Consider the following 16,274-nt stretch of genomic DNA (forward strand, 5'->3'; position numbering starts at 1 on the left):
CCTGCTGAGTTCATCCAACATTTTTGTGCATTGCTCAAGAATACCAGCATCTGCTACGCTGAAAACTCTTTCTGCTTTACTCCTGTGTGATCCAAGGCCCCACCTACTTTTGCTGCCACTGGACCTAGCAGTTCCAATAAGCACCTGGCTGCCTGTCCCCCTCACCCCACTACCCACTACTTGTACCCGCACCCACCACTGTGCCTTCAGCAGCCAACCATAAAGCTCCAGAACTGCCCCCCCACCCCGAAGGAGAGCTCTGTACTATGGGCTTTTATGTCACTCTGCTCCAACACCATCCGAGCTGGGGCGGTGTGACTTATTTGATAATATTCCCAGGAGGTTTGAAGGCACCTGAATAACAAAGCTGCTGTATCAAGCCTTCAAACATTCAGGCCAAATCGTTTTCATCTTCACCAGTTAAACAGTTACAGTGAAACTGATGGATCTACCAAACTCACACGACAGCCGCAAGTCAAACACAGGCCTAGGATCCTCGGAAGGATACAAGGCAATCTAATTTAAAGTGTGTAATATAGGTCAGAGCAAGTACTGAACATCCGTTTTCTTTTAAAGTGAAAAATTAAAGTATTTTTTTTGTCAGAGACAGCCAGAGTCACTTGGTGTTCCCTGCTTTCATTGCCTAGGATTGGAAAGGAAACAAGGATGATTGGTTGAAGTTGGAGGCTTCAGGCACATAAAGCACTGAGGATGCGAACTTTACCCAATGATTATGAGGCTAGAGACATCTTCCATTTGTGGGGGAAATCAAAAATCTGGAGCCAAGGTAGAAGAATGTTGCTACCGATGGCATCTATAGTCTACATAATGGGAAATCTGAGTCTCAGTACTCTCTCGTGATGGTAGTTTGAAGTCTGGAGCTCTGTCCAGATTTGATATGAGCCAACTGCTCTCCCATAGGTTCAAGCCAGCGATCAGCCCACCACTCCTCCAATACCCATCGTACCCAGGCCAGACTCCAGGTGTCATCAGTTAGCCAGTCAGCAGAGAGAGTGATGAGCAGTGCATGGACAGGTACTGCCAGGGTTACCTCTTGGGTACATTCTGGTGGGTGTAAATACCTTACAACAGCACCTATACGCTTGACTGGCTGAGCACGACTCATCACAACCCCACAGAGGTTACGCAACAGCACTGAACTGAGGAAGGGAGCCCCCTCAACAGTTCTGGGGGCATTGGAGAGGATGTGGGCAGTTGCGTGGCTTTTGGTAGTCACGAGCCCAGGGAATGTCAGTGGAGTGTTAGATTTTCAACGTGACAGTTCGGAGAGGAAGTTCCTGTTCAGGTACGGGGGGCTGATGCTGGTGCCTCACTGACCCAGTCACCCTGTTCACCTCTGGGCCCCAGAGTTGTGCAGTGTTTACACGTCCTCTGTGTGCTTTCTTTTACTTCCCACAAGTGCGAGGGCTGTCTGCTGTAAATTACGCTGGTGTATGCGAGTGGTAGAATATTGGAGGGGAGGGGTGGGTGTTGAGTAAATGGGAAGGTAGGTTACAGGGGAGACTAGTACGGAAAAGGATTGCTGTGTGAGCCAACATGGATTTGTTGGCTGAATGGTCTTCATGGGAGGACATGGAAATGCAAATTCACTATAACACTGGTGTGCCTAGTAACGGCTGCCTCACACCCACAAGAAACTCCAAACAGATCGACACCAGCAACAGCCAGTAACACAATCACAGGAATCCACATGATCCAGTCTAATTTACCTGGGCCTCCCTTAGGGGAGAGGTGATATACTGGTCTCAGTTATAACCCCATAACCTGTACAATGATCACCGCCAACAGGCCCACACAGTCGAGTTTTAAATCAACTTCAGCCCCAGTTCTTAGCACCAGGACTAAGGGAAGGGGTGCATGTGGTAAACAGTAGAAACTGTACCTTGGGACAATGTGCCCTGGGCAGCGGCTGCTTGGTGAGCTCAAAGCCACTGTTTGAAAACTGTGGCCGGCTTATGGTCACGTTGCAGGGATGGTAAACTGAAGGCAAACAAGCCCTTCCCCCACCAGCCCAGAGCTCTCTGAAGTTAAACACCAAATATAAATAAGGAACAGGATGCCTGGTCAAGTCTTCCTCAACCAGAATATGCGGGAAACCTTAACAGCTGGGGAGTTACTCATTCTTGCTGCCATCGCAAGGCTTCCGTTGTAATAAATTTATCAAACAATGCAGTTTCCTCAGAGCAGATCAGTAAGATTAACTATTTTTGTTAAGTTTGGGCAGGGGATGGGGTAGAGTTTAACACAATCGAGCTCTCCCTCAATATGCAGGCTGCAATGTGTCAAAGCTGTCAGGCACCACCCCTCCCTGCTCACTATGGCCAAGGCCCTGGACTGGGAAGGAAGTGCCATTGTTTGAAGCAGGAAAAGCTCCCAAAGGGCGTGGATGCTTTGGAAAGCAGTGAAAAACACCCCAGGGTTCTGAAAGAGGTAGTTGAAGAGATTGTGGCGGCATTAGTAATAATCTTTCACGAATCACTTGATGCTGAATGATTCTAGAAGCCTGGAAAATTGCAAATGTCACTCTACTCTTCAAGAAGGGAGAGAGGCAGAAGAAAGGACATTATAGGTCAGTTAGTCTCACTTCAGTGGCTGGGAAGATGTTGAAGTCCATTATCAAGGATGAGGTCTCAGGATACTTGGAGGTGCATGATAAAGTAGGCCCAATTCGGCATGGTTTCCTTAAGGGGAAATCCTATCTGCCAATCTGCTGGAATTTGTTCAGCAAATAGTAGGCATGATAGACAAAGGAGAGTCAGTGGACGTTGTGTACTAGGATTTTCAGTAGGCCTTTGACAAGGTGACACACATGAAGCTGCTTAATAAGATAAAAGCCTATGGTACTCCAGGGAAGATACTAGCATTGATAGTTTGGTTGACTGGTAGGAGTCAGAGAATAAAGAGAATGTATTCTGGTTGGCTGCTGGTGACTAGTGGTGTCCCTCAGGGTTGATATTGGACAGCTTCTTTTCACATTGTATAATCAACAATTTGGAATACAGAATTGATGGCTTTGAGGCCAGGTTCAGCAGATGTACAAAGGTAGGTGGAGGGGCAGGTAGTGCTGAGGAAGCAGAGAGTCCACAGACAGGCTTAGATTGGGAGAATGGGCAATGAAGTGGCAGATGGAATATAGTGTATGGTCATGCACTTTTGTAGAAGAAATAAAGGATAGACTATTATCTAAACAGGGAGAAAACTTAAAAATCAAAGATGCATAGGGACTTCAGAGTCCTTGTGCAGTATTCCCTAAAGATTAACTTGCAGGTTGAGTCAGTGGTAAGGAAGACAAATGCAATGCTCACAACTGCACTGCTCCAAAGAGCACTATACGAGGTCATTCTTACCCTCGGCCATTAAGCTCTATAATGAGTCAACCTATAGCTGGGTAAGTGATGACTCCCTCCTGTTACACCGCTATTAACCTGTTTACCACAGCTGTTTACCGTACGCTGTTATCGCAGACACCCTGCGCAATACTACCATCACTTATCTGAATGGTGTGAATATGCACGCATTACTGTATAATATTACAGTAATTTTTGCACTACCATCTTATTAGTGTGAACTTGGAAATCTTGTACACCCTATTTTTAAGGTAACATTTTTTGTTCTTTCTTCTAATATTTGCATATTTGTGCTCTTGTAACTTGTGACGCTAATTTCCTTTGGGATCAATATCTATCAAAGGTATTGACCAGATTGTGAACATTGTGAACAATTCTGGGCTCCTTAGAAAAGATGGCTTTGGAGAGGGTCCAGAGGAAGCTCACCAGAATGTTTCCAGAAATGAAAGGATGAATGTATGAGCATTTGATGGCTATTAGCCTGTAACCGCTGGAGTTCAGAAGAATGCGGGGGGGGGGGTTAGGGGGAGGAAATCTCATTGAAACCCTTTGAATGTTACAAGACCAAGATAGAGTGGATGTGGAGAGGACATTTCCTACAGTGGGTGAGTCACAGCCTCAATAGAGGGATGTCCATTTAGAACAGAGATGAGGAAGAATTGCATGAGCCAATAGGTGGTGAATCTGTGGAATTCGTTGCCACAGGCGGCTGTGTATTTAAAGTGGAGGTGGATAGGTTCTTGATTAGTCAGGGTATCAAACGTTATGGGGAGAAGGCTGGAGATTGGGATTGAGCGAGATAATAAATTGACCATGATGGAGCAGACTCAATGGGCTGAATGGCCTTATTCTGCTCCTATATCCCCCCTCATTGTCTATGAGGGGGGTCTCCAACCTCAGCTTTTGGGCAAGACTAACTTGGGCACGCAGGGACTCTGCTGTGTCCGGTCATCCACTCCCAAGGCATTTCTCAGTATCACACAAGGCATCGTATCGGCTGGAGACAGGTTTCTGCAAAGCTGGGGAACTCAGGTCACCAACTCAGTACTCCCAGCCATTTCTTTGGCACTCATGTGAATGCCAAATAATTCACATGAATTCCGTTGAGGTTTGGCATGATTCTGGAACTTCCTCCCCATGGTAACCATTTAATTGTCTGAAGACCAGATGTCCATTTCTGGCTGGGTGTGGTAGGATTTAGCTCCAGTTGATGCACTGGTTACAAGATTGCTTAATTGTCTACAACAGGCTGTTTAAGAACGCACTCAAGCGTTCCTTTCCTCGTCTGCTAGCTCATGGTTTCAGGTCAGCCTGCCACTGCTGCCAGACTGATCTTCTGCACTCCCCACTGAACCAGAGTTAACCCCTGGGGTTCGGTAGCAATGGTAGGAGAAAGGAAACATTGGGCCATGTGGCCACACATCATGGTGGAGTACCTTCCAGCTACACTTGATGATTCTCACCAGTGCCAGCTCTGTACAGCCAGTGCCGTTCCGAGGCTGCTTCATCTAACATGGAGGGCACTCAGGATATAGATGGACTTTATTTTGACAGGTCACTTTCACCACATAGCCACAGCTAGATTGAGGTCAGGATTATCCTACGTATTATCTACTTCAGGCTCAGTCCTGACTCAACCAGTTCTGGTTCTGCCTTAGTAATGGGCAAAGACCCCACTAGGGAACACCCCGTGTCTGTACTATTCTCAGCACTTCATTCAGGAGTGGCACCAATTCAACAGCTGAAAGAGGACAGTGGGTCAAGAAAAGGCTCTGAGCTCTTGAAAGCTATTTGAGCACAACTTTAGTAGTGCAATACCGAATCTACGGGGAGACCCTTGAGCTCAGGAAGGCTGCGGAAGTACGATAAAGCCATCAACCTCTATTACAGTCACTGTCGTGAATAAAGTGCTGATCTTAATGGAAACCAATAAGTGGGGAACCGAACAGCACTGTTGCATGCTGGAAGTTCTGTATAGTGGGCCCCACTGTCCAACTCCAAGAAAGTTCTATCAAACGGATGGTGACAGTGGGAGAGAGCTGCTGATTACTTCATCCCATCTGCTTGGCCTGAATTCAGCTCCATACCATAGGGGCAGAGGTCAACATCCCACCTCCTATGCACTGTAGTTCCATGTGCCTCCTGCTCTGAGTTGTCCAGACTGACACAGCATCACAACAGCAGGGGGAAGCAAGAACTTCAGAACATCAGGATTCAGAGTTTTGAACCCAACAGATGAAAGATCATGCAATTACTGGCACACACCAGGCTATGGATTCTTGTTCTGCTTTGGAAATTGCTGCAGGACATTCCACATCAAACCAAGAGACTAATAAGTTTTGAATCTCACTGGAATGAGAATGTCTCCCCCTCAGGATTGCATTATTTACAGTACCTTATATAAAAATGCAGCCCCGGCCAGTGCTGGGACAACTGGTGAACCCAGAGGTAGATGACCCTTGGGACCTGTTCGGTTGCAGAATGGGGAGCGTCAAGCTGGGATAGGGAAGTCTTAGCTGGGAGTGAAGGTGCTGTGGTGTGACTTGTGAAAAGTCTGGCCCGGGGAAGTGCTATGTGTACACAACATGGGCTGGGATAAGGGGTGTTCAATGGCAACAAGTGGATGAGAATTCCACTTATTTCAACTTCAGAGTGACCAGTCACCAGCCTGATACCATGGGTCTGGCTCTGTGTCCAGACTTCCACATAGACTAACACAGGCGATTCTCCCAATGGTACTTTCCACACACTGCCTAAGAACTTTACCAGGCATGATCTTGCACCAAACGCTGCCAAGACTTTACACAATACAGAGGGGTCACATGGGTGAGCAAGAATGGGGCTAGCTCACTAAAGCACCAAGAATCTTCTGACTGATAGGACAACCACACCTCAGCTTTACTACCTGTCAAAATTCTTCCAACCATCCAACTTTCAAATTAACAACAATTTTTTCCCCCCAAGAGCTACAGCTGGCAGAGCTCATTCCGCAAGGTCAGGACATTCAAATGTTCGGAGTCCCAAATTTCCTGGGGCATGAGTACAAATATTAACACAGGCTCAATTTGGGCTTCAAATTCACCTACGAAAATATCCACCTCACTGTGTCCAAGAGTTCATGTCCCAGCAATTCACCATTCTAGCCTAGTAGCCCATCCTACTGTCTGCATTCCACAATCTCCTCCCACACTATTTCACTGAGTTCATTGTGTCAATCAAATGAATCTCTTTGCAGTGGTGAGTTGGACATGTAACCACTGAAAAGTTCTCCTAAACTCCTCATATCGGTGACTCATACTTTGGTCTGGATTTCAGCTCACATGCAGGCAGTTCTCCCATCTACCCTTTCAGAACATGGATCTGACCAGCCACCCTTCCGCCTTCTCTTACTTACTGGACAGAACCATAGTGCTTTTGGACTCGTTATTCACCTTTGCGGCTGCACACCACTCAGGGCCTAGTCAAGGCTCGGCACAGGACACTGACCTTCACTGTGATTATTGACATCAGAGCACCATGAGCCATCACTTCCAGATGGCTCCAAGCACAGGCTGGCTTCTTTATTCACAGCAGCATGAATCATCTCACATTCACTCCTGGTAATTTCTCATCCCTCTCCCTTCTCTCTTTTTCTATTTTCTGGTTCCTCTCCTATCCCTTCTCTACTCCACACCTGTCCATCACCTCCCTCTGGTGTCCTTCCTCCTTCCCTTTCTTCCATGGTCTAACCCTATCAGATACCTTCTTCTTCAGCCCTTTATCTTTTCCACCAATCACCTCCCAGCTTCTTACTTCATCCACCCTCCCAACCACCCACATTGTTGAATGTATATCACACACCATTTCGTACTCCTTCTCCTATCCCTCCATCTTATTCTGGCTTCAGGTCCTTTCCGGTCCTGATAATGGTTCTCCACCCAAACATCAACTGTTTATTCCACTCCATGGACGCTGCCTGACTTGGAGTTCCTCTGGCATTTTGTGTTTCTAGCATCTGTGGAGTCATGTCTCTCTAATAACAGACCTCTTTCTATCTTGCCACTTTATTATAATCTCCGAAACCATGTAGACTACAAATTTTGACACCCTACTTCCAAGTGAAGCAAGTTAATGAATGTAACTGGTGGAGTGACTCCAAGTGATTACTCTTCAAACTTGGACAATGGGAACATCTCACCCACCCACCGTCAAACTTAATCTTATAGCTTGCCATCTACCCATTCCTCTGCAATTTTCGATCTGAGAGGTAAAGCATTGCTGAAACCTTGAACAGCAGAGGCCTGAGGGCAAAACCACCTTTACTTCACCTCTTTAGTTTCACACAGAAAATGCTGGAGGAGCTCAACAGGTCAGGCAGCATTTATGGAAAAGAGTATACAGTCAACGTTTCGGGCCGAGACCCTTTGTGTGTGCTGCTTTGAATTTCCAGCATCTGCAGACTTTTTCGTGCTTGTCCTTTTAGTTTGACCTGTTACTTCACAAAGTGCATTTCACCTCCCTTATCTGGTCACCGCACACGTGTCCAGGTAGTTTCGGAAAACGCCCAATTTTGAAGATTTGGTAAACTTAACCAAATTATCTGAACCAAAATTATTTGCTGACCAAGATGAGCAAAGTATATCAGGTGCCCATTAGCAAGTTGGAGCTTTGGCAGGCTGCGGAATGTAAATTAACAGCCATGGGTATCCACTTTTCAATTGGCCCCTCTTCAGTAAGTCTCGCTCCCTTCCCATTCCTCCCTCTCAACGTAGGGAAGCCATGTTCCTTGCCCCTCTATCCTGTGTCTCTCCTTTGCAGGGAGATAATAGTTCGCCCGCCCCACTTCACATAAGAAATTGGACAGGCACTAGGACCCTAGGGCAGCCTCTGCCGGCCACCGCCCTTCTCCGTGAGCGCCGAAGCATCCCTGGTGCTGACGCCGTGCATTGCCCCGGTCCCCCCGCCCGCGCTCTCGATACTAACTTGCTCTCGCAGCTGGCGCTCCGTGTCCAGCTCCCGCTGCAGCCCCTCGGCTCGGCACTCCGCCTCATCCGCCTGCTGCTGCAAGGTTTGGATCTTCCTCCGCACCGAGTCCAGTGAGGTAGCTCCCGCCATAGTTACAAGTTCGAGCGACCTGGCGAATGCACGGAACGCAGCTGTAGAAGGTGGGTGAAGAGCCGGCGCTTGCCCGGGAGACGTGCACCAATCAATGTGCAAAGGCGGCCGCATCGGAGCCCGCCTCCCGATGATGTCAGCGGGGGGGTCCCAGGCTGGAATATGGAACGTTTCTCCTTATTTGGGAAAGAGTGGATTAAAATAAGGGCAGCGTCCCCCGGCCTGGGGCTGCAGGAGCCGCCTCCCACACATCTGGCCAAAGCCCAGCAGCAAATAAACTCATCATCCCCCCACTCCTGATTCTCTCGTTTCTTTCACTTTCCACAGATCCAGATGTATGGAAAGTACCCTGGATTCACCGCTTTAGACCTAGCTCCTTTCCCCAGGTTTTTTGAGGCAGAACAACTATTTTAGGGCGTGGTCAAAGTTTCGCGTGCCCCGCCAGCAGTTATTTAAAAACAAACTGCATCGTGATTATAACTCTAAAATTTTAAAACGTAAATCTGAAATAAAAAGGAAAGTACTGGAATCAGGCAGTATCTGTGAAGAGAGGAAAATAGGACACTTGAGCATCAGAACCGTGTGAAATTTGTTAACTTTGAGACAGCAGTACAATGCAGTAAATGATAGTATACAAAAACTGTGAATTACATATATATATATGCACGCTCCTTGAAGATGTTTTGGTTACTATGGAGGTAGTATCCAGTATAGAGCTACCTAATTTTACAGCTCTCAGCAGCTTGCTTCCATCCTGTGCAGTGGCATGCCCCCCCACCATACCAGTCAGAATGCTGTCCACCGCACATCTGCAGAAATTTTCGAGTATTTTAGGTGACAAACCAAATCTCCTCAAAGTCCTAATGAAGTATAGCCAGTGTCTTGTCTTCTTTTAGAGTTAGAACATAGAAAACCTACAGCACTGTACAGGCCCTTCAGCCCACAAAGCTGTGTCGAACATGTACTTACTTTAGAAATGCCTAGGGTTACCTATAGCCTTCTATTTTTCTAAGCTGTATGTACCTATCCAAGAGTCTCTTAAAAGACCCTATCGGGTCTATCAGGTCACCTCTTATCCTCCGCCGCTCCAAGGAGAAAAGGCCGAGTTTACTCAACCTATTCTGATAAGGCATGCTCCTCAATCCAGGCAAGATCCTTGTATATCTCCTCTGCGCCGTTCCTATGGTTTCCACATCCTTCCTGTAGTGAGGTGTATGGATATGCTGGGACCAGGTTAGGTCCTTGGAGATATTAACAACTAGGAACTTGAAATTGCTCACTTTCTCCACTTCTAGCTCTCGATGAGAATTGCTGTGTTTTCTCTCGTCTTACCCTTTCTGAAGTTCACAATCAGGTCTTTGGTTTTACTGACACTAAGAGCAAGGTTATTGCTGCGACACCACTCAATTAGCTGGTATATTTTGCTCCTGTACACTCCCTCATCTCCATCTGAGATTCTACCAACAATGGCTGTATCATCAGCAAATGCATAGATGGTATTTGAGCTGTGCCTAGCCATACAGTCATGGGTGTAGAAAGAGTTGAGCAGTGGGCTAAGCACATAGCCCTGAGATGCGTAGGTCTTGATTGTCAGCAAGGTGGAGATATTATTACCAATCCTCACAAATTGTGGTCTTCCGGTGAGGAAGCGGAGGATCCAATTGCAGAGGGAGGTACAGAGGTCCAGGTTCTGGAGCTTTTCAATCAGGACTGTAGCAATGATGGTGTTAAATGCTGAGCTGCAGTCAATAAACAGCATCCTGGCATAGGTATTTGCATTGTCCTGGTGATCCAAGGCTATGTGGCGAGCCAATGAGATTGCATCTTATTGTGATGATAGGCAAATTGCAATGGGTCCAGGTCCTTCCTGAGGCAGGAGTTGATTCTAACCTCGCAAAGCATTTATCTTTCAAAGTCAATAACGTTTCATCAGAACCTACATTAAACATTAATCTTGGGAGATTAAATTCAGCAAATTCACACCTGAGGCCATCAGAGGCCAAGTGCTGCCAGAAGGGGCTGGTAACAGTGAGTCTATCAGAGATTGAAGGGAGAAGATTTCAGCAGAGGGTATGAATGAACACAGCTCTGCATCTTCTCACAAATTGTTCCCTCACAAACCAATTATTGTGCTTATCCTGATCCTACTTGTGTGACATTTACTCTTTTAACTTATGCTATCTGCTCCCTTGTGGACTGCACTCTGTGTCGAAGGCTGCAGCAGTCCAGCGTAGTGATGTGTAATTCTGAGGTACAGCCTCTTTGTAATGCACTCATCTACCAGCATAGTGAGCTGCTGTCCAACCTGGAACTTGCGTGCAGGATGTCACAGAACAGAAACGTAGAAGAGTACAGCACAGGAACAGGCCATTCAGCCCACAATGTTGTGCCAAATCAACTAGAAAGCAAATCAAAGCCACCCAAACACCAATCCCTTCTACCTACACGATGTCCATATCCCTCCAGCCTCCTTAGATCCATGTGCCTATCCAAACATCTCTTAAAAGACTCTAATGTATTTGCCTCTACCACCATACCAGGCAGTGCATTCCCGGTATCAACAATTCTTTAAATAAAAAACTTACCCCTCACATCCCTCTTGAACCTACCCCCTCTCACCTTCAATGCATGCCCTCTGGTATTAGACATTTCAACCCTGGGAAACTGGTGCTCCCTGTCCACTCTATCTATGCCTCTCATAATCTTATAAACCTCTTTCGGATCCTGCCCCAACCCCCAGCCTCCAACACTCCAGAGAAAGCAACCCAAGTTTGTCAAGCAAGCCTCTCTGATAGCACATGCCCTCTAGACAGGCAGCATCCTGGTAAGCATCTTCTGCACCCTCTCCAAAGCCTCAACATGCTTCCTACAGTGGGGTGACCAGAGCTGACGTTTGAACTCATAGTCATAGTCATACTTTATTGATCCCCGGGGAAATTGGTTTTCATTACAGTTGCACCATAAATAATTAAATAGTAATAAAACTATAAATAGTTAAATAGTAATATGTAAGTTATGCCAGGAAATAAGTCCAGGACCAGCCTATTGGCTCAGGGTGTCTGACCCTGCAAGGGAGGAGTTGTAAAGTTTGATGGCCACAAGCAGGAATGACTTCCTTTGATGCTCTGTGTTGCATCTCGGTGGAATAAGTCTCTGGCTGAATGTACTCCTGTGCCCACCTGGTTCATTATGTAGTGGATGGGAGACATTGTCCAAGATGGCATGCAACTTGGACAGCATCCTCTTTTCAGACACCACCGTCAGCGAGTCCAGTTCCATCCCCACAACATCACTGGCCTTACGAATGAGTTTGCTGATTCTGTTGGTGTCTGCTACCCTCAGCCTGCTGCCCCAGCACACAACAGCAAACGTGCATTTCATAAGCCTTCTTAACCACCTTATCAACCTGAATAGCCACTTTCAAGGAGCTATGAACTTGGATCCCAAGATCTCTCTGCTCAGTTACACTGTTAAAGACCTTTCCCTTCACAGTGCACTGTCTCCTTGCATTTGCTCAACCAAGGTGCAAAACCTCATATTTATCTGGGTTAAACTCCATCTGCATCTCTCTGCCCATATCTGCAACTGGTCTATATCATGCTGTATTCTTTGCCAGTCTTCTACACTATCTACAATCCACAGAACTCCAATCTTGGTATCACCGGCAAATTTACTAACCCACCCATCTACATTTTCATCCAGGTCATTTATAAACATCACAGACAGCAGAGGTCCCAGCACAGATCCCTGTGGAACTCCACTAGTTACAGACCTCCAGCTCAAATGAGTCCTTCAACCACTACCCCCTGTCTTCTATGCACAAGCCAGTTCTGGATCCAAACAGCCAGTTCGCCGTGGACCCCATGCATCCTAATCTTCTGATTAACCTCTCATCAGGGATTTTGTCAAACACCTTACTAAAATCCATGTAGGCAACCTCCACTATCCTACCCTCGTCAATCTCTCTGGTCACCTCGTCAAAAAACTCAGGTTGGTAAGGCATGGCCTGCCACACACAAAGCCATGCTGGCTCTCTGTAATTAGGCCATGGGTTTCCAAATGCTCATAAATCCTTTCCATAAGAATTTTATCCAGCAATTCCCCTTCAACTGACGTAAGACTCGCTGGCCTGAACCCAAAGGGGTCCAATATCCTAGCAAACAGGTTTAATAGAGCTGTTTGGGAGGGTTCAAACTAATTTGGCAGGGGGATAGGAACTAGAGTGATATGCTGAGGAAGGAGGAAACAGAAATAAAGCAGATATAGTGTGCAACAGAGGTGATAGAAAGGACAGGCAGGAAATGAGGCATAATCATAGCCAGTGAGATAAGTTATAGGGCAATAGAGGTGTGGTGCAGTAAAACAGAAAGCAACAAATACTGGACTGAAAGTGTTATTTTTGAATGGACTTAGCATAAGAAATAAAACTTGGCTATAGAATGGCTGCATTGGGAGCTGAATGTCCAAGGATATACGGTGTATTGGAAAGATAGGACAGTAGGCAGAGGGGATGATGTGGCCCTGTGTATAAGAAATAATATTAAATCATTCAAAAGGGATGACATAGGATTGGAAGGTGTAGAGTCTCCATGGGTTGAGTTAAGAAATGACAAGGGTAAAAGGAACTTAATGGCAGTTGTATACGGGCCTCCAAACAGCAGACGGGATGTGGATTACAAATTACAGCAGGAGATAGAAAAGGCGCGTCAGAAGCGCAATGATCGTTGGGGATTTTAACATGAAAGAAGATTGGGAAAACCAGGCCAGTACTGGACCTCAAGAGAGAGAATTTGTAGAATGTCTTTAGATCAGCTTGTTGTTGAGCCCACTAGGGGATCGGCTGTGCTGGATTGGGTGTCATGCAATGATCCAGAGGTGATATGAGAGCTTAAGGTTAAGAAACCCTTAGGGAACAGTGATCACAATATGATCAAGTTCACTTTGAAATTTGAGAAGGAGAAACCAAATTCCAATGTGTTGGTATTTCAGTGGAATAAAGGAAATTACAATGGCATGAGAAGGGAACTGGCCAAAGAAATTTTCGAATGGAAGAAGGACAAGTGAAGTCAGAGCCAAAGTAAAAGCAAAAGAGAGGGCATACAAGGAAGCCAAAGCTAGTGGGAAGATAGAGGATTGGGAAGCTTTTAAAAACTTGCAAAAGGAAACTAAGAAGGTCATTAGGAAGGAAAAGATGAATTATGAAAGGAGGCTGGCGACTAATATCAAAGAAGATACTAAAATCTTTTTTAAGTATGTAAAGGGAAAAAGAGAGTTGAGGGTAGATATAGGACCAATAGAAAATGATGCTGGAGATATTGTAATGAGAGATGCAGAGATGACAGAGGAACTGAATGCGTATTTTGCATCAGTTTTCACAGTGGAAGACATCTGCAGTGTCCCGAACATTCAAGAGTGTCAGGGAAGTGAAGTATGTGCAGTGAAAATTACAACTGAGAAGGTGCTCAGGAAGCTTAATGGTCTGAGGGTGGATAAATTTCCTGGACCTGATGGAATGCACCCTTGGGTTCTGAAGGAAGTAGCTGGAGGGATTGCAGAGGCATTAACAATGATCTTTCAAGAATCGATAGATTCTGGCATTGTACCAGATGACTGGAAAATTGGAAATGTTACTCTGCTATTTAAGAAAGGTGGGAGGTAGCAGAAAGGAAACTATAGACATGTTAGCCTGTCATCAGTGGTTGGGAAGTTGTTGGAATTGATTGTTAGGGATGAGATTATGGAGTACCTGGATGCACATGACAATACAGGCCAAAGCCAGCATGATTTCCTGAAAGGAAAATCCTGCATGGCTAACCTACTACAATATTTTGCGGAAATTACAAGCAGGGTAGACAAAGGAGACGCAGTAGATGTGGTGTACTTGGATTTTCAGAAGGCCTTTGACAAGGTGCTGCACATGAGGCTGCTTAGCAAGATAAGAGCCCATGAAGTTACAGGAAAGTTACTAGCATGGGTGGAGCATTGGCTGATTGGCAGAAAACAGAAAGTGGGAATAAAGGGATCCTATTCTGGCTGGCTGCCGGTTACCAGTGGAGTTCCACAGGGGTCGGTGTTGGGATTGCTGCTTTTTACGATGTATGGCAATGATTTGGACGATGGGATTAACGGATTGGTGGCTAAATTTGCTAATGACACAAAGGTAGGTGGAGGAGTGGGTAGTGTTGAGGAAACAGAGAGCCTGCAGAGAGACTCAGATGGTTTTGGGAAGTGGACAAAGAAGTGGGAAATGAAATACAATGTTGGAAAGTGTATGGTCATGCACTTTGGTGGAAGAAATAAACAGGCAGACTATTATTTCAGTGCTTTAGAAGGGATAGAGAGGGCAGAAAAAAGGGGAGGAGGGGTGGCATTACTGGTCAGGGATACTATTACAGTTACAGAAAGGGTGAGTAATGTAGCAGAATCCTCTTTTGAGTCAGTATGGGTGGAAGTCAGGAACAGGAAGGGAGCAGTTACTCTATTGGGGGTATTCTATAGGCTCCCTGGTAGCAGCAGAGATACAGGGGAGCAGATTGGGAGGCAGATTTTGGAAAGGTGCAAAAATAACAGAGTTGTTATCATGGGTGACTTTAACTTCCCTAATATTGATTGGCACCTGATTAGTTCCAAGGGTTTAGATGGGGCAGAGTTTGTTAAGTGTGTCCAGGATGGATTCCTGTCACAGTATGTTGACAGGCCGACTAGGGGAATGCCATACTAGATCTAGTATTAGGTAATGAATCAGGTCAGGTCACAGATCTCTCAGTGGGTGAGCATCTGGGGGACAGTGACCACCGCTCTCTGGCCTTTAGCATTATCATGGAAAAGGATAGAATCAGAGAGGACAGGAAAATTTTTAATTGGGGAAGGGCAAATTATGAGGCTATAAGGCTAGAACTTGCGGGTGTGAATTGGGATGATGTTTTTGCAGGGAAATGTACTATGGACATGTGGTCGATGTTTAGAGATCTCTTGCAGGATGTTAGGGATGAATTTGTCCCAGTGAGGAAGGTAAAGAATGGTAGGGTTAAGGAACCTTGGGTGACAAGTGAGGTGGTAAATCTAGTCAGGTGGAAGAAGGCAGCATACATGAGGTTTAGGAAGCAAGGATCAGATGGGACTATTGAGGGATATAGGGAAGCAAGAAAGGAGCTTAAGATGGGGCTGAGAAGAGCAAGAAGGGGGCATGAGAAGGCCTTGGCAAGTAGGGTAAAGGAAAACCCCAAGACATTCTTCAATTATGTGAAGAAAAAAAGGATGACAGGAGTGAAGGTAGGACCGATTAGAGATAAAGGTGGGAAGATGTGCCTGGAGGCTGTGGAAGTGAGCGAGGTCCTCAATGAATACTTCTGTTCGGTATTCACCAATGAGAGGGAACTTGATGATGGTGAGGACAATATGAGTGAGGTTGATGTTCTGGAGCATGTTGATATTAAGGGAGAGGAGGTGTTGGAGTTGTTAAAATACATTAGGACAGATAAGTCCCCGGGGCCTGACGGAATATTCCCCAGGCTGCTCCACGAGGCGAGGAAAGAATTGCTGAGCCTCTGGCGAGGATCTTTATGTCCTCGTTGTCCACGGGAATGGTACCAGAGGATTGGAGGGAGGTGAATGTTGTCCCCTTGTTCAAAAAAGGTAGTAGGGATAGTCTGGGTAATTATAGACCAGTGAGCCTTACGTCTGTGGTGGGAAAGCTGTTGGAAAAGATTCTTAGAGATAGGATCTGTGGGCATTTAGAGAATCATGGTCTGATCAGGGACAGTCAGCATGGCTTTGTGAAGGGCAGATCGTGTCTAACAAGCCTGATAGAGT

General features: G+C 46.1%; 1 protein-coding gene across 1 annotated transcript in view; it reads right to left on the minus strand.

Annotated features, from left to right (window-relative positions):
• The window catches only part of LOC140188327 (uncharacterized), a 72,817-nt gene that overhangs the window by 30,415 nt on the left and 26,128 nt on the right, over positions 1-16,274 (minus strand). The window contains exon 2 of the mRNA XM_072244468.1: positions 8,331-8,617. Within this exon, the coding sequence (XP_072100569.1) occupies positions 8,331-8,617 (287 nt within the window). The remainder of the gene's footprint in view (positions 1-8,330; positions 8,618-16,274) is intronic.

The sequence above is a fragment of the Mobula birostris genome, chromosome 26, assembly GCF_030028105.1.
Source record: "Mobula birostris isolate sMobBir1 chromosome 26, sMobBir1.hap1, whole genome shotgun sequence".
In the NCBI taxonomy this organism is placed as follows: Eukaryota; Metazoa; Chordata; class Chondrichthyes; order Myliobatiformes; family Myliobatidae; genus Mobula; species Mobula birostris.